The sequence below is a fragment of the Sorex fumeus genome, unplaced genomic scaffold (assembly GCF_029834395.1).
Source record: "Sorex fumeus unplaced genomic scaffold, SorFum_2.1 ptg000078l, whole genome shotgun sequence".
Taxonomy (NCBI): domain Eukaryota; kingdom Metazoa; phylum Chordata; class Mammalia; order Eulipotyphla; family Soricidae; genus Sorex; species Sorex fumeus.
The window spans coordinates 3961692-3984091 of NW_026606135.1; the positions used below are offsets into that span (position 1 = coordinate 3961692).

At 41.1% G+C, this 22400-nt stretch overlaps 1 protein-coding gene across 1 annotated transcript in view; it reads right to left on the reverse strand.

The window, feature by feature from the left end:
* Positions 1-11391: 11391 nt before the first annotated feature.
* The window catches only part of FRMPD2 (FERM and PDZ domain containing 2), a 106066-nt gene continuing 95057 nt past the window's right edge, over positions 11392-22400 (reverse strand). The window contains exons 30-32 of the mRNA XM_056130435.1: positions 21119-21217; positions 17305-17648; positions 11392-11932 (exon numbers count right to left, since the gene is read on the reverse strand). Of these exons, the coding sequence (XP_055986410.1) occupies positions 11884-11932; positions 17305-17648; positions 21119-21217 (492 nt within the window). The 3' untranslated portion in view covers positions 11392-11883. The remainder of the gene's footprint in view (positions 11933-17304; positions 17649-21118; positions 21218-22400) is intronic.

A 22400-nucleotide genomic window follows, 5' to 3' on the forward strand; every position in this document is an offset into this window, starting at 1 on the left:
GGAACACAGTGCAGTCTAAGAATTTATGCAAAGCATGGCTTATTCAAGGGAATTCAAAGATCACCATGTGACCGCATGAGAGAGTTTTAGGGAAGTGGGATTAAAATTGGAAAATTGAGTTCCACAAATCTCAAAGTGTTTTAGTTTCAGAGATCATACTTAGCTGTGAAGTTTGAACACTCTCCTATGGGATAAGCCATTCAAGGGTATTAAACAAGTACATTATTTGGTGTGCTACTTAGCACATTATCTCTGTGTGCTATAGAGAGTGACACAGTGAAGGGGGCACTTTGGTGTGAGCTGAGATCACCATAAGTGGTCACGTTCAAAGACCCTTTTAGACAGCTTGAACACATTTCAGCTTTTTTGTTTGTTTTTCAAAGTCTTTCTTTTTTTATACTTTATTTAAACACTGTCTGCACTGTCTGTCACGTTGTCATCCTATTGTTCATTGATTTGCTTGATCAGGAGCCAGTAACAGCTCCATTCGTCTCTGTCATGTGCTAGTGTAGCCCAATGGCATCTGCTCGCTCCAGGAACACGAAGTGAGACCCATTATTGTTACTGTTTTTGACATATCAAATACGCCACGGGTAGCTTGCCAGGTTACTACGGTTTACAAAGTTGTTCAAAATACAGTTGTTACAGGCTTTTGATGTTTCAACACCAATCCCACAACCAGAGTTCCCTCCACCATTGTTTCCTTTTTCCCAACTATCCCTAAGCCTGCTCCCTAGTACGGTACATAATAATTAATTTTATATTACTTGTTACAACTAAATGACTGAAGGAATAATGGTAAAAATAGTTCATTTGTAGAAACTGTTCTCTCTCACAGAGGCTTTTTAATCCTTGACTGAGGATTTACTGTTTGCTGTTAGTTGAGCTGTTTGTGTTATTGTTTTTGTTTGTTGAGTTTAGCTGGCCTCTACATTACTTTCCCATTTAATTTGGTGTGCTCCTACTGGAATTTCGGTATTGTGGAATTTGAAGGTGTTCAGACACTTCAGGATCTGTATGTAGACTGAGCCAACACATTGACATGGAGACAGCTATGGGAGGTGAGTGTGGCTGTTGGCACTTATGGAATTATGGGGGGTCGGAGAGGCTTTCTGGCCTGACTCCAAGAAGAGTCCAGAGCCCTCAGACCTGACACTGGAGTGTCTGGAATTTGGGGATTTTGGTGTCTCTGCAGAGATTATTAGTGAAGCAGTGGAGTTGGGTCGTTGGCATGGTGGCAGCATGGGAGGTGGATGTGGTTGCTGGGGCTTTGGAAGGGTGGGGACTTGGACTGCCCCCACATGTAAGGGTGCCCCAGAATTTTCAGTCAGAAGACCGTGTGTCAACAAGACATAGAAGGACTGCACTCATTTGTGGTGTATAAAATAACATAACATGAGGCTGACACCCAAGGACAGTAGATACAAGGGCTAGGAAGATTGCTCCATAGCTGGAAGTCTGTCTCATGAGCGGAGGGGAGAAGGCAGCTGGAATAGAGAAGGGATCACTAAGAAAATGATGGCTGGAGTTATCAGTTGGGTTGGGAGATGTGTGCTGAGAGTAGATAATGGACCAAACATGATAACCTCTTGGTATCTGTATTCCAAACCATAATGCCAAAAATAGAGAGAGAGTGTGTATAATATTGTCTGCCATGGAGGCAAGGGGAGGATGGGAAAGGGGGGTGGGGTATACTGGGGAAATTGGTGGTGGGGAAGGTGCACTGGTGGAGGGATGGGTGTTTGAACATTGTGTGATTGTAACCCAAACATGAAAGCATGTAACTATCTCACGGTGATTCAATATAATTTAAAAAAAAAAAAGAAAAAGAAGAAGAAGACCATCTATCCATGAATTTTAGCAAGTTGGCTTGCATCTCCTTAGAGATTTAGTTGTGAATCTGAAGAGCAGAACCATTGGGTGATTGCTGTGGGAGGTAGGCCTCAAAATCTTTCTTATATACTCTGGAAAACCACTTCTAATCCATGCTTTGCCACATCCACTTGAAGGCATCATGATGGGTCCCTAGGTTTTATTCATTGTCACTATTTTCTTATGACCACAGTCAATTTGTTGACTCTCTTTGGGTCTTTTTCCTTTAAAAAAAAATCTCTAGCTATAAATGAGTCAAAATAACCTTGATTATGCTGTTTGGGATGTATTCCCCAAGCTTAGTCACATGAAACTGTGAAGGTATGATACTTGCTTTCAGTGAATTTCTGATATAGGAAGCTCTGCTCCACATTACCTCGTTGTAACTGTTTTCTGAGGGAGCACCCACCATCTCTCACATTGTGATCACTTTGGTGGATAAAAAGAAGGCTCTGAAATGCCCCCATACATAAACAAATGCCATAGCCTGGAAGTTGCTTGCATTCCTTGTGCTCATAAAGCCCTGTGGACTTGTGTGACAACCACAGTACCTACACAACATGGTTATGGTGAAGTTTAAATGTTGTTAAAAATTCAGAGTCTGGCACAGAGCTTGAAACCTGGCAAGTTCTGAACCAAGATATTTTATAAATAGCAGCCCAGACTCTACCTATTGTAGTAAGTAGCTAAGGCCCTCAGCTTTTCACCAAGAACTTTAGAGAAAAAAAAATGCATCATCAAGAACACAACTACCAGCTAACAGGACTTCTATTTCAAAGTGATCAAAGAAAAATTTTTAATTCTTGTAAAATAACGCCTAGTTGAGAAACATTTTTTTTTTAAAAAAATTGTGACTAAAAGATGTCCCTGTCTTCTAGGGACATCCTAGACCATATTAACCCTCCAGGATAGAATTTGCGGAAAGGTAGTCAAGCACTCTTTGTATAAGTTGAGAGGCTTTTGTTTACAAAAACATGAGTAAGTTTATTTCTATACGTTTACAAGACCCCACTGCAGGGCAGGAATCCAAATTAGTTGATTCAACAACTTAATTATGTCAGCAAGAACAAAGTTTTTCCCCATCTTTTTACTCTTGCTTCCACAGTATTGGTTCCTTGTTCTTCATCCGAATACTCATACTACTCAAAGTCATGAAAGGATTTTCAGAAGCTGTCCACGTGGGGAGATACATAATTTCTTTGCATAAATTCAAAGAAATTCATGGAAACTTTTTTAGAACTACCTGCATGATGGCTGTATATTTCATTGACTTCAATTTAATCATTGTTTCCATAACACACAAAAGTTCCAACACTTATACCAATTGGGTCTTATCTGGGCAGGAAGGAGAAAAGAAAGCTAAACATACAACTAATAAATACAGTCAGGAGACCAGTGTGTCCCAACTAGTCTCAACTTATTCCCAACTGAGAATATGCAGATGTGGAACTCATTCTGAGATGGAAGGTTCAAATTGCTGATTTTTCACTGGTCTTTATCAAAGAGATAGAGTGTCATGGTAGTGCATTTTTGCCAACCCCTACCTAAAGAGAAGCCTAATGAAGAAACACAGAAGACACTTTACTCTTCTCTTTCCCTCATCAGCCACAGTCATGAGATGTACTCATTTATACTGTTAAAAGCTCCCTTCTTCTGTGGCCCCTTTTGCATATTAAAGCTTCATAGTACAGTGATACTTAAGGTTCAATCTATATATTCTCTTATTAAGTTACAACATAGCATTGCTTCAAGATCTCAATAATTATAGCTCTTGCAATGGAATGGAATTCAAGATGATCCTACCTTAATGAAAAAGTTTCTTGGAGATAGCTCATGTTCAGTTATACAACTTATTCAAATATGATATTCTTGACATTACCAACCTCAGTTGATGACCCCACCATTCTTTCTGTTCCTAAATCAGCAATTTTCTCCTAAGTGAAGATAAATTTTTCTCTCATGAACCAGTTCTCTATTCCATAAATCAGATTAATCTTCCTAATTATATAATCTGATTACAATAAATAACTGCTAGAAAGCCAAGCTCAGTTCACAACTATTTCCACACTATCATGGATTCTCTGCTTCTCAATCCCTTCTACACTCAATCTATACACTGCATCTATGCTGCCTTTTTCATTATTCTTCTATGTACACATCGTTCCTCTCTGGGCTTGGGATTTTCCCTCATCCCAATGCCACACTGATGACACTGGCAATATACATGAGCATTTGGAAAATTGTTGCATTTGGAGGTAGCATCTGAGGCTCAGTGCACTAACTGTCAATCAATAGATTTGTTGCATCTTGTAAAACCTGCCTTGCTAGTGTGTGGAGTAGCCAGTTTAGAGAATTAAACAAGCCATTTCGTTCTTTCCAAAATACTTTTCACTTAAGTAGTTTGTTAAAGTATAGTTAAATACTTCCTCCCACTACCCTGTGAACCTACTATTTCATGGGGTAAAATCTTCTTACCGGCTTAAGAGACTCACAAAGTGAAAGATCAGGTTATCATTTCTTTCCTTTTATGAATTGAGTTTTTCATGTGAAATCTAAGAATTCTTTGCTTAGTCCTAGATTCCAAATATTTTCTTTTCCCTGTAAGTTTTTGTTTGTATTCCATTTAAAGCTGTGATCAGTTTTGAATTAATTTTTGTATAAAATATAAAGTTTTGGTCAATGTTCATTTTTTTTGTCTATAATTTTTCAATTTTCCCAACACAATCTGTTAAAAAAAAAAACGATTCTTTCTTCTTCAAATTCCTTCTGCACCTTTGTCGAAAGATCAGTTGGAAATATTTGTGTAGGCCTATTTTTGGTATTTTTGGTTTTTTGTTATATTCCACTGATCTGTATCTCTACCCCTCTATATAGATGACACTTCTTGATTGTTGAAACTATATAGTAAGCTTTAATATTGAGTGAAGTAATTCTTCTCACTTTATTCAATGTTCACAAGAGTATTTTAGTTATCCTAGGGCATGTGCCTTTTCCTGTATATTTCATAATGTGCCTTTTATTTATATAATGTATGTTAAAATTTTTTTCAATTATAAAATGAATTTTGAAATAAATTTGTCTATATCTACATTAACTTCTGGGAAACTTGATAAGATTTTCATTAAGTCTCTGAATTTATTTGGGAATAACTGACATCTTTTTTCTTTTCATTTTATTTCTTTATTTTTACAAAGTTGTCTATGATAATTTGTTACAGATATTAAATATTTGAACATCAATCCCGCCAACGTTGCACCTTCCCACCACCATTATTTCCAATATTCCCAACCATCCCTTAAAGCGTGCCCCCATAGCAGACCCTCAATAATTTATTTTATATTTCTTGTTATAAATAATTTACTAAAAGAGTGAGAAAAACGTTTTCATAGAAAAAAGTTAGTGAAGATTGTTGTATCTCACTATGTAGCCATTAATTCCTTTTATCAGAGATTACTAAACTATTGTTACAGGTTAAGCATTCGATGTTTATATTTTGTTAATCAAGATTGGTTGCCTTTTACATTCCATCCCATCCAATCTGGTGTGCTGATCCTGGTTTATTAGAGTTGTAGAATTTGAGATGTCACTCCAGGAAGTCCAAAATTTTTGACGGGGTGATGTAGCTGAAGTTAAATTTTTAACTGGATGGTGGTTTTGGGGTGTGTACATGTGTGGCTGCTGGAGCTTCCAAAAGTACAGGGAAATGGGGGGAAGTAGTCCATTCCTGACTCCATGAAAGCCTGGAGATTTCAGTCACAAAACCTGTGTACCTGAGTTTTTCAACAGATTAAATCTCTGGATGAAGCTTGTCTCAAGAGTCCAGCCAGGAGCATGGTGGCAGTTGTGGAGTGTGGTAACTGACATCTTTTTATGTTGAGTTGGGAAGTCTAATTTTGTTCTTAATTTTAGTAGTGAACATGTATAATTTGAGTGTACAAACAGCGTGCTGATAAATAATAGAATTAAAAAAATACTTATGGTGGAGAGAGTAATAAAAAAGATTAAACAAAGTCTAAAAGAGTTAGCATCAGTATTTCCCATATCTGGCCACATAGGCTGCAAAATTTGGTAATTATGAAGTTACTGATTTCTGTAATTTGAGAAACCATCCTTGAGATTCAGTGTTTCCAGGGGTGAGGCCAGTGATACTGTTTTTAACACCATCTATTGTGGAAACTCAGGAAAAACCAGGCTTGAGATTGTATAATGTAGAAGCCAGCCTTGGAAGCAATTTGTACACACTGAGCAGAATTGTTGAGGACTGCACTGTTCTTTATGACATTTAGCTTGAGATGAAGCAAGTGGTAGATTCACTCAAGCTCATCTGAGGCAAACAATGGAGTTTATCAAGAGATGGGATTCCAGGAACTAATATGCAGGCCTGGGCAGAGGTTATATCCTCTGGGAAGAGGACTAGATTCTTTGTACCTGTAGCCACCCAGGGCATTTTCAAAGAGGAAATAGAGAATCAAAATTCAGGAAACTGTAAGTAGTTCAAAAACAGTAAAATGTGTTACTTGGCCCTGACAGTGTATACCTGATTACATCACTAATTTTGAGGCACACAAAACTCTAATCATGCACTAAGAAAGCTGAACCTACTCTGAGAGTATTTGAAACAAAATGATTCAAATGCCTGGAAACTGATTTTTCGTTAACAGGAGTGCAAGAAAAATAACCTATAAGGTTTTTCTATTGTCTACAGAATAAGAAATTAGAAAGAAAAGCAAACAGATAATAATTCATAAATTAAATTTTAGAGCACAAGTTTTTTAAAAAATTTGTATTTTTCGTCTTTATTGCTTGTATATTATTTCAATAGCTTTATTTTTATGTAAATTTTTGTTGTATAAGCAATGAGCATGCAAAGGGATTTGGAGTATGGGTACACTGGTCTCAGGGCCATACTTGCAGGGCTCAAGTGATATTTCTGACTTACTATTCAGGTTGTGGTCTTAATATCTAGCAATTGTTGGAACTACTACTACTTTCTTTCTTTTTCTATTAGATGCCTCCCTTTTATATAACTTTAGAATCAAGTTATTGAATCCAAAAGCAGAGAGGGAGCCAGAGAGGAGATAGCGCAGTGGGTACAACACTTGCCTTACATGTGGCCTACTGGGATTCAGTCCATGACACCACATATTGTCCCCTGAGCAGTGCCAGGGATGATACTTGTATACAGAGAGGGAGAGAGGGATAGAGAGACAGAGAGAGAGAAGAGGAAGAAGAGAGAGCGTGGTTTATTTAATATAAACATTAGGACTTAAGATAGGTCATGATAACTAATCAAAATTCTCTCTGAAATGATAGATATGATCTTTTCATGTTAGTTCTTAAGAATTGGGACAGACCTCTATCCTAGACCAACTTGTCAGAGACCTATAAGCTTCTTTCCTGGTTGTGGGGCCTCTGAGTTCATTCTCTAGACCAAGGACATCTGAAGACTCTTTCCTGTGATCACAGTCAAGAGGATGTTCATGCAGACATCCTCGGGCTGTACTTCTGAAAACTGTCCCACTGTCTCTGTTTACCTAAAACCAAAAAGAAAAAGAAAGCATCTTTTAATGGAAGGCTTTCCCATTTGACCAAGAGACTTCTCCAAACAGTAGTTTAATTGCCTTCTTAATCCAACAGAATAGGAAAGAGAGGTGGGAAGTTGATGTAATTTCAAATTAGAGAAATATTTTGTGAAGGAAATAATATGACTATGACTTGTGACAAAAGATGGAAAGATATTTGTGTTACATCAGTTTATTTGAAAAGACACATTATAGGAAAACATGTACAAATGTGTTAAACTGGAATGGCAGAGGAAGAGACCAGAGAAACAGAGGTCAAGGTACATGCTTCACATGCCACCAACCCTGCTTCTAGTCCCTACACCACATGGTGTCCCACTTTACTAGACGCAGCTTTGGTATCTCTGAGCACAACGTGGATAAGTGGGTATCTCCCAGCACTATAGTAGTCCAAGCTGCATCCTTGATTTTCAAATAGAACCACTGGTCCAGTTAACCAAGAATCATTGAGAGGACTCCTCTCAGACACTTGAGCACCATATTTCACCCCAATATAAATTCAAACCGATATAATGGGAATCTGTCCTTCTGAGCTGTAGGAGGTTGGGCAAATTAAATAAATTTTCCCAGACTCGTTTATATTTGAGACATAAGAATACTTTCTACCAACCAGAGGTGACAGAAGGACAATGGTAGGGAGTTATCAACACCTTGCTGCTGGTAGTATGTAGTACTTTGTACATCAATGCCATAAATTTTAATAATATTATGACCATATCACCCAAATTACGTTTTTAAATATAAATAAAATAACTTACTAAGATGTGAAGGTTGTACTAAACTACTTTATTTTAAAACTCTAAAATAATTGGTTACACAGGTCGAAAAAAAGGCACTACTCGGTTCATAATTCCTCTACACACCCTCCAGACTTCCCACTTGCTACATGAAAGAGAGGAAATATACAAGAAAGATCCTTAGCTTTTTGAGAGTAAGGAATTTAGAGACTGTTAAGAATTGTTTTTTCCAAAAGCAATATGTAAGTCAACAGTCTCACTGCAGAGGTAGATGTTTGTCCACAAGCTGTTTCAGGGAATCCGGGTTTAATGACTCATGCCTTGAGCACTCATCCCTTTACACCTGCCTTCTTGACAACTGTGACAAGACCCAAATGGATTGTATTGCAGTCATCATCCAGAACTGTTCAATCTGTTCTGGATCTGACATCCTGTCCATAAACTAATATTTCTTCCTACCAACTCATACCTCACATTAGGACAGGTCTGACGGCTGATTCCATTTGGGAAAAACCCAATAGGACTGGATTGCATCATCTCACAGCAGTCATTGCATACTAGGCATGTGCAACACTTGATAATATGCTCTATCATCTAACATTGGAATAGTAGCATGAGGGTTTTTTTTATTGACTATAGGTTAATTGAGAATTAAATGGCTTCAGTTCACTTATTGCTGGTCATCCAGCAAGTAATGGTAAAGTAAGTAAAGTAAAGTAAAGGTCCTCCCGTTGATCATTGATTTGCTCGAGCGGGCCCAGTAACATCTCCATTGGAGACTTTGTTGTTACTGTGTTTGGCATATTGAGTACGTCACAGGCTCTGCCGTGCGGGCGAGATACTCTCGTAGCTTGCCGGGCTCTCCGAGAGGGACGGAGGAATCAAACCCGGGTCGGCCATGTTGGCTGCGTGCAAGGCAAACGCCCTACCGCTGTGCTATCGCAAGTAATGGAGTGGGGACAAACTTCAAGCCTGAGCTTCTCCAGTCACAGAGTTCTGTCCTCCATGCACTGCTCTTTATCACCTCTCTCCAGGGCTCTGCAGACCTTGTGGGATGTTTCCGAGATCTGACACCTATGTGCCTTAATTGCTTGACAGTGAGTCCCCAGAGCATTATTGACCATATATTCTCTTTTAACTTCCCAGGCCTAAGGATTACTGCCTACATATAAGCCACTCCCTCTTTGCTCCACAGTTTTGTGAATTCGTAATGCGTAATTCCCAAAGTAACCCTAAGGATCTGACTTCCCCATAAATTTTGCAAACAGAAACCTGAGAAATACTATAGTGCATAAGGTACTTGCTTTGCACACAGCCAACCTGGCACCACATATGGTCCCCTGAGTTTCGCCAGCAGTGACCCTAGAGTGCAGAGCCCGGAGTTATTCCTCAGCACTGCAGGGCAACAAAATGTTCACAGTCTTCAAAGCCCTCATATCATTTCCTCTGTTAACTTGCTTTCTGTTTCGGACCAGAACCATTCCTTTTGCCATATTTGAATAGCAAATAGCCACCCACCTTATCAGCTTTCCTGACACTGGCCTCTCAGAATCCACTTCAAGTGCTTGTTATGAAAATGTGGCTTGGACATGGTGGAATGAAAGTGAACAAGTGTGTTTCCATTATACCTAAATCACTATGAGCCAACAGTTCAGTAGGTTCCCATGCATCATGAAAATGTGGTTAGATGAAAGTTTCTTGAACATTCAGCATGTTTTTTCATACTAGAATTACCTCTGTTGTAGTCACTTAAATAAATCATTGGGCATTTTATTGAACCACTAAGAGTTACCCCCCCACTTGGATGCCAGTTTGACAATTTTTGGACACTCTTCCTGTGTCTTTGTCTGGCCTGACCCAGTCTGATAAGCCAGTTCCAACTTCTGGTGGTGCCTGTATTAACAGCTTGATTCTCTTGAGGGTGAAAGGATTCAACAAGAAGAACCATGTTTCAGGACACCAAAATTCTTTTAAATAAGTTTGTGCTTTGGCAGGAAAGCACAAGAACCAGCACTACATAAACAATCCACCAGAAGAAAGGCCTGAGATGAGAAGATGCTCCCAGCTGGAGGTAAAAGAAGAAAAGGCACATCCTTAATGGAGGGGGAGACCTGAGTTTCCATTCTGCTTTTGGTTATTTCTTGCAGTAGAGCTCTGAGAAATACCAAATGTGTCATCTGTAAAGTCAACAGAACAATAGCCCCAATCTGAAGTGCTGCTGTCAAGGAACATGGAACACCATAGTCTGACCAACCCCACCACCCTAGAGGAATATGGGGAAGACTAAGGACCATCATCCTTAGGCAGAACCTCCTAAAAGAGCTGAGCTGAGCAGCGTCTCTCCACCCAGCAGAACAACACTCACCTGAGAACACCCTCATCTGGGTCCAGAGCCTCCTCCAGGTCTTCCCATTCACTCTCATTATCATAGAACTCCTCCCGAGGCAAAGATTCTGAGAGAGCACCCCACGAACAGAACTGTGGTAAGGGAATGGTCTCCGAATCTGCCTCCAAACATTCACCACAGGGCAGCTGGCCTTCAGATGCAGAGTAGATGGTAAGGTACATTTCATCCAACACAGTGGAAACAGGGGCTTCAGATGGATGACACACGTAATCTTCCTCATCTTCCTGGTGCAGTTCAAGACTAGAAAACAGAAAACTGTGTGTCTTCTGTATTGATGATAAATTCCTCTCCTCACCTTGCTGTGCCCTTCAGGATACTCACCAAGTCAGAGCTCAGGAGAACCACCCAGGGTTCAGATATTCCAGATATAGGCTGCCTTGAAGGCATTACAAGGCATAGAAAGGACTATGAAGGCATAGATGCTATTCTGGGCTCGATTTTTGTAGGTTGTTTATTTTAATCTTTTGGTTTTTGCAGGGAGATGTTGGGGCCACATCCAGTCATGCTCAGTAGTGTTCAGGGGACCATGCATTTTCAAAGACTGAACCCAGGTTTCCTGCATACAACGCATGTGCTCCAGTTCAATGAGCTCTCTCTGCTTCCCCAAGATATCCAGATTTAGTTAGAAAATTGAACAGGAAATAGAGAACACACTGCAGATAGTCAATGCTATGATAAAGGCAGCACATATTATTTCCCAAGTCCAGGAGACCATGAGAGACTTGCATTCAAAGGCTCAGCATTCAAAGCAGTACTAACACCAACTACAGCTGAGAAGCAGAGATAATCAAAACTCAGGCAGGTTTATTAACTTCTCTGGAGCCTCAATTTTCTCATCTAAAAAATGGGAAGGTCAAGAAACAGATTGTTCAGCTGCTTAAATTTTATAACTCTGAAATAATCATCTTTGGCTCCTGGTACAGGATAAGTAGTAAAAGGGAAGTGCTTATTATTTCTACTGCAGTTATGATTTGTTGTAGAATAGAGGAATTAGACAGCCCAAAGAAGGAAATTGAGATGACTCAGACTGGTGACCTTCAAATCCATCCTTTCCTGGGCATTGAAAGGTATCTATTTGGAGAAGCAGCCAGTAAGAATGACATTTACGCCACAGGCAATGCAGGAAGCAGACAAAAGGTGAAGCTCATTGTCTGACTGAGAAGCTGCGGACACAATGGTGAAAGAATAACTCCCGGAGCTGAGTTGGCCTCCTGCGTGGTGATTAGAACGAGCAGTCTACCGCAGAAAACAGTCTATGACAGGTTTCAACATGCAGAGAAGATGCTCAGAGAATATTTCTTGGAAGTCTGGTTAGAGGGGATGAGTAGGAAAATCTAAGGGAAAATCACAGATTTAGAATTTTTTTTTTATCAAAGATGCGTTTTTCTTAATCAAACTTCTCCCACCCCAATCAGTGGATTGGCTTTGTTACATGTTCCTACCCAACACTGCTTCCTAGACCTCCATGCCTCGTTCCCTGGAAATGACTCCAAGACTCCAAACACCCCTTGAGTTGGTACTTTACCCCAGGAAAGTTCACGGATCTGTTCTAATTTTTGCCTCTCAAAGAGGCATTATTTCTGCACTCGAGAGCCACGAGGTAGAAGTGAATATGCATTTTGTGCAAATATGCTCACACTAGTGTCCATAAATAAGAGACTTTTCATTTCAAGGAATAACGAGAAACATTAAAGAGTGTTTTACAATTGCTAACGATTTCACGGGAAAGTCAGTTTCCGAATTTAAAACACTTAAGCAAGGATTTTGTAGAAAATCCAAGCTTTCCTATAAAAATAAGGGGAAGAGGGATCCCCTTGGAAGATTTATCCAAAAAAGAAACTGAGTCTGTTGCCCCAGCCACTCTCTGCCCCCAGTGCCCCTCTCCAGCAACAACTAGTAGCAGCCCACTCCCACCCTCTTTCCAGAGGAGGGACAGGGGGCCAACAGCTCTGCCCACCTCTCATCTTCATATTCTTCCAACCTTTCCCATCAATTATTGTTGTCAAGCTTTGGTCAAGGGTTCAAGTTACTGACCCAACCCAGAGAGTCCCAGAGAGACCCATCAGCATGAGAGATGAGGGAAAAGAGGTGAAGCTCTATCTTATATCCCTCAAGACAAGCTGCCCTTAGATCTCTGACCTGGAGTGTGATTCTGAACAGAAAAAGAAGAGTTGCTTTTTCCTCTAAGTCTCTCGGTAGAGACGGTTTCATGAATGGGGCAAAACTTGGAGATTTGAAGCCTTTGACAAGTATGGTGCCTTTTCCTATGAACCAGGCCAGATGTTTTGGCAGGTGGACACACATGCCAAAGGACATGCCTCCAGGACAATTCAGGGCATCTGGGCCCGAGAAACTAACTCCCACCCAAAGCCTTATGGGATGGGGGCTCAGAGCTCTCTGCTCACCTCTAATAGTTAATGACCTCAGTTGCTCCTTACACTGATTCCCTCCCTACTAAACTGTCTGAAAAAAGAAGCCTTTCCAGACAGATGGCACTTAGAAAAGAATCTGGAGACCCACGTAGGCTCACAGCCCAGCCCACCTCCCCCGTACAAGCTGGCAGGACACAGAAACATACCCCTCCCCCAATCCTGCAACTCCTCAGCAGTTATTTTTGATGAAAGAAATCCCAAATCAGCCCTGAGATTATTTAAATGATTGTGTAGCCTCTGCATGCTACAGGGTTTTGCCCTAGAGTAGAAAAGACCAGGCCAGTCTTCCCTGCACAGCTGTCCTTAGGGATCTGCCACATGCATGCCCACCTTTCAAGAAGACAAGTCAAAAGAGTAAATAGCACTTCAGACCTAAACATGCCAAGAGGTATAATTGCCTCTGCTTCTGTCAGCTCTGAGTTTAGCCTTTGGCAGGCTGAATTTTCAATGTGTCTAAAACATCAAGCAGAGACATCCAGGGAAGTGTTGGGTTTGATTCTCAGGTAAAAACCCTGAGCTGGAGGTCAATGTGTAAGAATTGTTAGAGAGTTGTCCTTGGCTATGTGCTTATGGGCTGGGGTGGTGTCCCCCGAAAGCCTACAAATGTTCAGAAAGAAGACAGGGAGTTCCAGGCCGCTTCCTGTCCAAAGTCCTGTTCTGGCCAGAACTCTGTTTCAATTAAACTCCAACTCCAGAGAGGTTAAACCAGGGTTTTCTGTGTCCATGCATCTGACCAACCTCATTCCTCAGCCAGGTGCTCTGATGTCAGCATTGGCTTGGCAGCTGCAGTTATGTTAGCTTTTAACCATCTAATTTTCCTTGTTATTTCAGGAGCAGTGAGCCCTTGAAGATATATTATAAGTGAAGGTTCATTCCAAGGACTGTTCATTTTGCATTTTTAATGGCCTTTAAAGCATGTATCATTACATATACTAAATGATACTTGAAATTAATTGTATAAATTGAACTTTATGTGCTTGGCAGGATGAAAAGGGATAAACTTCAACTTTCCACAGTGACTAACTTTTAATTCAATGGTTCAACCCTGAAGGGAAATAGTTGGGAATTTGAATCTACCATCCCTTTATTCCTATGTATTTAAATGTATGAATTTTGAAGATAATCTCACCCACAAATGGAGAATATGAATTTTAAATTTAAGCTACCGTACTTCATCTAATGCTCAACAAAAGAAAATAATGATCTACTTTCACAGCAGTGGATCAAACAATATCACAGTTTCTAAAGTGATGTTCAAGAGAAGTCAGGGCCACTATTCATCAGTAGCACAGACGCCTTTCATGTATGATACTCTAGACTTAATCCCCAGCACCACAAAAATGAAAAACATAGGCAATATGATGTTCAGGGTAATGTTTTTGAATGTTACTTTTGCCTTATGCTGTAAGTTTAGAAAGTTGCCTTGCATCAGACAGCCAAGTCCCAAGTCCTCCCTCAATCAGGCACTCAAATCCAACATCCGTCCATGAATATGTGCTGTACTGCTTTATTACAGCATGTTTTATAAAAGAAATCTACTTCTGAATATAGAGTTTGCATTTATACAGTGTGATAAAAAGAAGTTCATCACTATGAGCTCTGTGTTTGCCAAGATGCAGGCAGCCATTAGCTGTAGGAAGTAGCCAACTGGTATATGGTAAACCCTGGCAATTTTCTGGGAAATTCAATTGTGAGACCTATTCTTTGGCTCAGAAAAGGGAGAGAAAACAAACTTATGCTGTGTTTCTTCTGCGTGCAAGGCACTGAGATAGCATTGTGATTATTCTATTTCTTTTGCCTATCACAGTTCCCTAGGGAATCATCATGGTCTGTATTTACACTTGAGACATCTCAAACTCAAGCGTATCAACTCTCAAGGCATCTTAGTAAATGTTAAAGTTGAATACAAGGATGTATAATTAAAAAACATACTCCTTGGGTTTTAAACTGAAGAAAAATTACTTGACTCATAAATGCCAGAAACAGAGACAGTTGCATGAGATAACTACTTCAGAATTGAGCTGCAGATTCCTGTAAGGGGAAAAGAGTCACAATTCCATTTTGAAATCCTAATTCTCTGTCTACCCAGGAGCTGGGGTCAAATGGGTGGAAGTGGAGAAATACATTCTGTGATTATTGAACATGGGCCATGTTTTCCTTCCTGTTTGGAGATAGTCACTGCCATGTGTACACAACAGGCAAACTATGCTCTAGTGAAAGAGAAAACATAGTTTGAGTCCTTCTCTCAGAGATAATGAGAAGTATTTGAGAAGGAGAGGGAAAAATATTATTAAAATGAAGCTATGATGTGGGTGGACAGAGAGTACAGCAGATAAGGTGCTTTCCTTGCACACGGCTGACCCAGGTTCTATCCTTGCAAGTCATATAGTCCCCTGAGCACTGCCAGGAGTGATACCCAAGTGCAGATCCAGGAATAAACCCAGGTGTTGCCCCTCTCTCCAGAAAGAAGCTATGAAACATGAGAAAGCAAAACATTGTCATCCCCAGGACCACAGGAAAGCAAGTATAAGGCGGGTTGGGGGTGGAATGTCGCTATGGAGGGAGTCTATGCAGAGAAGCAGCAGTAAAGATGCCTAACTGTGACTCTGTGAGCCACAAAGGTCAGAAAAAGAAACACAGGGCAGCAGCCGCAAAGAACAGAACTCGACTAAGATGTTCTAGATAAGTCGTCTCTAAAGATGGCAGGCTTGGGACATCTGTTATACCATTGCAAGTAGGAATACCACGCCAAGTTTAATTTTACTTATAAAATTAAAATAATGTGATGTTTCTTTAAAAACATGACAAAAAGAAAATAAATATCAGAACTTAGCAGATGATAACAGCAGACAGATTTCATCTGCTAGGAGGCACTTTCTGATCAACAATACATGATGATGACCTCCTCAAGAAGTAACAAGCTCTACATCCCTAGAGAGATTGAAGCAATGCAGGCCCCCTCTGTCTGGTATCTCACAGAACTGATTTGAGCAGTGAAACCTTGTAACAGATCCTTTCATATTGAACAATCTTGAGATTTCTATGAGCCCATAACTAAAATAAAGATTACCTATGTTAATAATTAGCAGAAAGACCTGTGATGCATAACCATGACTAAATTAAACTTTTTTTTTCTTTTTGAGTCACACCTGGTGATGCACAGGGGTTACTCCTGACACTCAGAAATTACTCCTGGCAGTACTTGGGGGACCATATAGGATGCTGGGTATCGAACCCTGGTTGGCCACGTACAAGACAAACGCCCTACCCGTGCTATCATTCCAGCCCCTAGATTTTTTTTTGTTTTTGAAAGCACATGGTAAGCCTAAGGAGGTGGCTTAAGGGCTAAAGCATATGCTTTGTTCAATTTCTCTTATTCTTCCCACAAGTACATACTAATAATCCTTGAGAGCCCTGAGTTTGATCCCCACCACTTCATGGTCTACCAAATACAGGAACTGGAGTTAACTGTGTTAACTCCCCCAGGCTGGAGTTAGGAGTGGATCCAATACCCACCACACACGCACTTAGCAATGAGTACTATGGTTGTGGCCCAAATATAAAAACAAATAAATAAATAAAAGTACACGGTAAGTGTACTCAAACCTCAAGCTTACACTTAAATCCAGAGTCACTTTAAAATCTATTAGAACCCAGCTCTTAGGATTTCTATCTTATATCTATCTAACTATCTAATGGTAAAGCCTTTAAAAAACCAAAAGAGCTATACTAGACCTATAGGGAAATTCAATTTCTCTTATTCTTCCCACAAGATCATACTAATAGTCCTTGGATCAATATCTGTAGGTTATTTCCTTTATCACTTGATCTAGTGTATCATTCACTGTCCTGAACTCAACTGTAAGAAGGAATTTCCCACTCCTTCATACTTTATGCCACTTTCCAATCCTAATATATCTATTGTTATCAGTCTTCATGGATGAACAGCAAATGAAAGCACTTAATCTCAGTGAATTTATGTGGTATCAGACCCAATTATTGTTCCTAGCTACTTGCCTGCTTTGGATCCATGCATCTCGTTTTCATATACCTAAGAGCAATATCTTACCCTCCTACCCTCCTTTAGTGTTTGCACCCCTTCCTCTGTCCCTAACAAGTGTCCACACAACATAGTTACATATAAGTACTTTCCGAAAGGGCTTTGATGCCCATCAAAACAGTAAGTAACTGAGCAGAGTCATGAATCTCTTCAGTGTAATTTCTACTAATGTGATGCATATAATTCACAAAGTGTCTGTAAATGTGATTCTTACCTCTCAAGTCTCCTGACATCACAAACTGAATAGCAGTTTTGCCTCATGTCCTTCTCCAAAGAGGTAGCCAGTGCTATTGCATCCATTTCTTGCTGACGTTTGCATAAATGCGGGTGGGGATCCTGAAAATGCATCAGGGAGGCAGCCCAGGGACTGTGTAGGTCTTGGTCACATTGTACCTCCCTGGTGGCCCCTTGGAAAGACTCTGAACTGAGACCCAGGCCCTCCTCTGCATCTGGGGAGACACTATTCCTCTGGGAGTCCTCTTGATCCAGGCTGGGGCTATGTTCTGAGTCGGTACATGCTGCCCTGAAGAATTCTTGGTTTGCTGAGAACACAGGTGTCTATTAAAAAGAAAATGGTCATGACTACTAGGTCCATGGTGTATACTGAGCAAAATTTTAAAAGTATCCTTTTACAAAATAATTTTCTTCATGTGCTTAGAGAAAGGAGTAGTTAAGAGGTCTGAGTAGCATCTCTGAGGCCAGTCTCTCAGATTGCCCTGGGACAAGACACTTAAATCTCTCTAAGCCCCTTAGCTCAGGGACATCAGATTCTCTTGATAAACGTGAGCATTGTTTATTTTTCAATAGCAAATATTTTGAAAACATGAAAATGGAGGAAGCAAGGACTTTCCAGTAAGAAAAATGTTCAGTTTGTTTGTCTTCTGTCGTCATCCACAACAGCCCTTTCCACTGTTCCCTCGTCCTGCCTAATACAATGCCCTTTCCAGGATGTCTTCTGCAAGATGACTCCAACATCAAGTTGACTTTCTTCAGCTTCTCACAAACCTATACGTCCATTTCAGTTCTGCTTGGGGGTGAGGGAAGGCATTTGATGCATTGACACTGCACAGCAGAATTCTGGGTTATCTTATTTTAGCTGTATTATTGCTGTGAGTCATTTTTTAACTATATGAATAAATATCTTGCTCTTTGGAATCTCTCTTGTGCTAATTTTAACCTCCACCTGGGTCCCTCATTGCGTCTGTTGAATATTGCTGTATATATGTAAGCATCATTGCTGTATATATGTAAGCATCAAAATTTTATCTTCTCCTAAAAATTGTCACTTGCCACTGCCCTCGTAGGCCAACCTCTCTGATTCAGTAAAGCATGTGGACTAATGAGGGAAGTGAGGCTCTGTTCTTGCTTTACCCCTCACCTGTGACAGAGAAATTCTTCCACTTACCTCAGCACTCACCTCACCTTTCTGACTGCCCACAGCCCACAATGAGAGGGATAATCACCCCCAAATTTTCCTTTTTTATTTAATTATTATAAATAAGACTCTATCGGTAGACAATGTACGTTACAGAACTTAAATTTGAAATGAATAATATTTTTAATAGAAAAGTAGTAAAAGTGCTTTTATTTTTTCTCGTATTCCTCAGGAGGCCTTCCAAGCCTCATTTCAGCCTTTCCTACCCCTATCCCCAGCACTAGCTCTCCAGAGGCCCTTCAGCCTCCTAAGGTCACTTGGTCCCTTGCTCTTTCACCAAAAACTCCTCTCCCTCCACCCACATTCTCCTTTTCCTGTCATTCTGTTCTCGTTCCCTGTCCTGCCTTCTTGCATCCTATCCATTGCCTAACACAATCTCCCACCTTCTTTTCCAAAGTGGCAACTTCCTGATTTTCTTTTTGTTTTGTTTTGGAGCCATGCCTAGTGGTGCTTAGGGCTTATTCCTGGTTCTGTATTCAGGAATCATCCCTGGCAGGGCTCAGGGAAATGTATATGGTGCCAGGGATTGAACCCAGGTCAACCACATGCAAGGCAAGTACTCTAACTGTTGTACTGTCTCTCTGGCCCAAATTTTCCAATTTTTGTTTCAAAGCTCTTTTCTTATTTTTATGTGCGGGAAACACCTGGTGGTGTTCAGAGGCTACTCCTGACTTTGTGCCTGAGGGTCACATTAGTACTCAGGAATTATGCAGTACTGGGGATCAAGCCAGGCCTCCAGCATACAAAGCTTGTGCTCAGCCCTGTGAATCATCTCTCCAGAACTCTTTTCTCTCCAGAGTGTCAGATGACCTCTGGGAGTCCACACATCAGTGGGTCCAAGACATATTAGTATAGACTGTTGGTGATGACGAGTGGTTACCTTTATCCCTGTCTCAGAGGTAAGGACTCAGGAGGTCTGGAAAAGTTGGGATATTTTTTTTCTTTTGAGTTTTTTTTGGGCTACACCTAGCAATGCTCAAGGGAAACTTCTGGCTGTGTACCCAGGAATCACTTCTGGCAATGCTCTGGAGACCATGGGATGCCAGAGATAGAACCCAGATGGGCCATGTACAAGACAAACACTCACTGTACTATCTCTTTGGGCCCTAGACCTGGAGAAGTTGGGCATCTGTTTGTGTCCACGCAGATCCTCCTCCAGGCTCAAGACCTCTCCTTAGCACCTACCAGAGGTGCTGGCTGCTGATGGCTCATCCTTGACCCCTTCATTCTTCTCTGAATCACACTCACTGGATGGAGATGTAGGCTCTCTCCTTTGTGCAGGTTAGAAGCAAAGGCACAGAATCTCGTGCCTTGATTCATCTCAGCCCTGAGGGGCCATCCCAGCTCCAGAGCTTCCTGTGGGCAGGTAAAGCCCAGCACTTGTACCCCATCAGCTTCCTCTTTGCAGTGCTACTTTCCAACCCCCTCTCAAGAACTCACCCACAAAACCTCCCACATATGAATCCTTCCCAAATTCTCAGTCCCAGAAACCCACCAGGTGGCACCATGAGGGTCAATTTTATGGGCTATCTTGACTATGCCTCCAAACCCAGATATTTGGTTGAATATTAATTAAGCTGTTTCTGTGAAATTATTTCTGTGAAATTATTTTAAATGTTAGAATTAGTAGAGTTTGAGTAAAGCAGATTACCCTCTACAGTGTGAATGAGCTTCATTTAATTAGTTGAGAATCTTAAAGTAAAAGGACCAAGGGGCCCTTGCGATACGCAGGGGTTAGGCACTTGCCTTGCATGCAGCTGACCCTAGTTTGATTCCACAGCATGATCCCCGAGGCACTGCTAGGGGTTACTCCTAAGCACAAAGCAAGGAATAGCCCCTGATCACCACTGGGTATGACCCAAAAACCCTTTCCAAAAATAAAATAAAGGAAAAAACTGAGATCTTAAAATAATTTCTGCCTCCAGACTGCCTTATGCTCCTAACATCAAGTTTCCCAAGTCTCTGGCTTACCATTCTACTGGGAAGAATTTAAATTGTTCAATTCCAAATCTTATTTTTTCTGGACTGGTCAGGTAGCTCAGTGGGCTGAGTCTATGTTTTGCATGTGGAAGGCCTGGGCTCGACCCCTACGCAGTTCCCAAGAGAACCACTGGGTGTAAAGTGTAGCTCCTCAGTACTACTGGGTGTGACCTAAAAATTCTTAATTTTCCTGACTGCATGCCTTCTTTCTTTGCAGTGAGCTATATATGTCTAATCCATGCTTTAGAAGGGTGAGAAGACATCCATCCTGAGCATACATCCACTTCTCTCTTCCGAATGGAATCTATTCTTGGTTTCCCTTCCCGAACATTTGGGTTGCCAGAGAGTCTGACTCTAGGAGTTCCACAGTCAAAATCTAAACATGTGACCACTTCAGAAACACTCAAGCCCTGGGAGATACAGAACTTGTTACAGATCAATTGAAGTATGAGGGATAGCTATTTTCCTGCCAAAGTGAACAAAGGTAGCTTTGCACTCTGCTTAAGGCAGGATCAGACTTCTCAGGACCCCCCCCCCACCCCCACCCCCTCCGACAGGAGAAGGATGACTGAGCATGAGGTGGGTGGAGAGAGAAAAGAGCACCAGGTCTTACCTGCCATTCCGGATCCATCTCAGGCAGGACACCTGGAGGGGGTCGGCAAAGGAGAAGTGTGACCTCCTGTGAGGCCCCTCGCAATAAATGGAGCACCTCCTAAGAGAAGTCAGAATTTGTGATTACATACTGCCATGGCTATGAGAACTCCTCCTCTGTTCTCCCCATTTCTCACACCTCTTCTTCACACTCTGCCTCTCTCTCCATCCTTCCATACCTCTGTCCCTCTCTCTCCTTCTCTCCCTCTTTCTTGCTCTCACTCTCTTGCCTCCCTCTTTCTCATTCTCTCTCTCTCCCTCCCTCTCTCTCCCCACAATGTAGCCAGGTCCTTCTCCTGCTGAGTCCCTTTCTCACTCACCAGTTCCCAAACACAGAACCCAGGACCTGTCCTTATCTGCCCCTTTCTCATCTACCTACCTGTCCTATATGTCCCTCTCTCTACCTACCTGCTCCCTCCTGCCCCCATAGTCTGAGTTCCCATCCCAAGTCCCTCAATTCTGTTGAAATAACCTTCTAGACCCACTAGATGGTACAGTAAATGTGGTGCTCCTGCTCCAGGGTGCCACAACAGCAAACCAAAATGTGGATAATCTTGTCCCCATCCATGTTCCATTTGATCAGAACAGTCAGTTAATTCCCAGTGTCAAGCCAAATCTGCATATTTTCATCCCAAACACAGTTGATTTTCGCATAGCCCATCAGATATTTTCTATTTATCTGTCCCTTGATTTTTATTATTTATCCCATAAAATTTTTCCCTTATATCCCTCCCCTCCCCTCTTTTCAGTTATCCTAAAGGAAACTGTCCATGAAGTGTTCAAGTTTGTTTGTATAAGTTAATCATTTTTTAAAACACACATGATCAGTCAGATCACAGAGTTTAAGGTGACCTTGAACATTCCTGTTTCCTATTGAGACCAGAATTTCTCAGCCTTTGGCGCTATGGACATGTTAAACTGTAATTCTCTGTTGTAAATCTGTCCTGTGCATTGCAGGGTTTAGAACATTTTTGGTCTCTACTCACTAGACGCAGTAGACCTGTCATTTGTTGTCATCTTAATTAAACAGCTCTAGACTTTCCCAAGTGTCCTTTGAAAGGCAGAATTGCCCATACTTGAGAACTACTGATCTATAGTCAAATGTTCTACCACTGAGTTACAGCCCCAAGAACTACTGAGCTGGATGCTACCTAATCCCCTTTTAGTCAAAATGCCATCCAGAGGATGTGCTCCCTTTCCTGGGTCCCATACACCACATAGGGCAACAGGGCCTTTTTAACTCT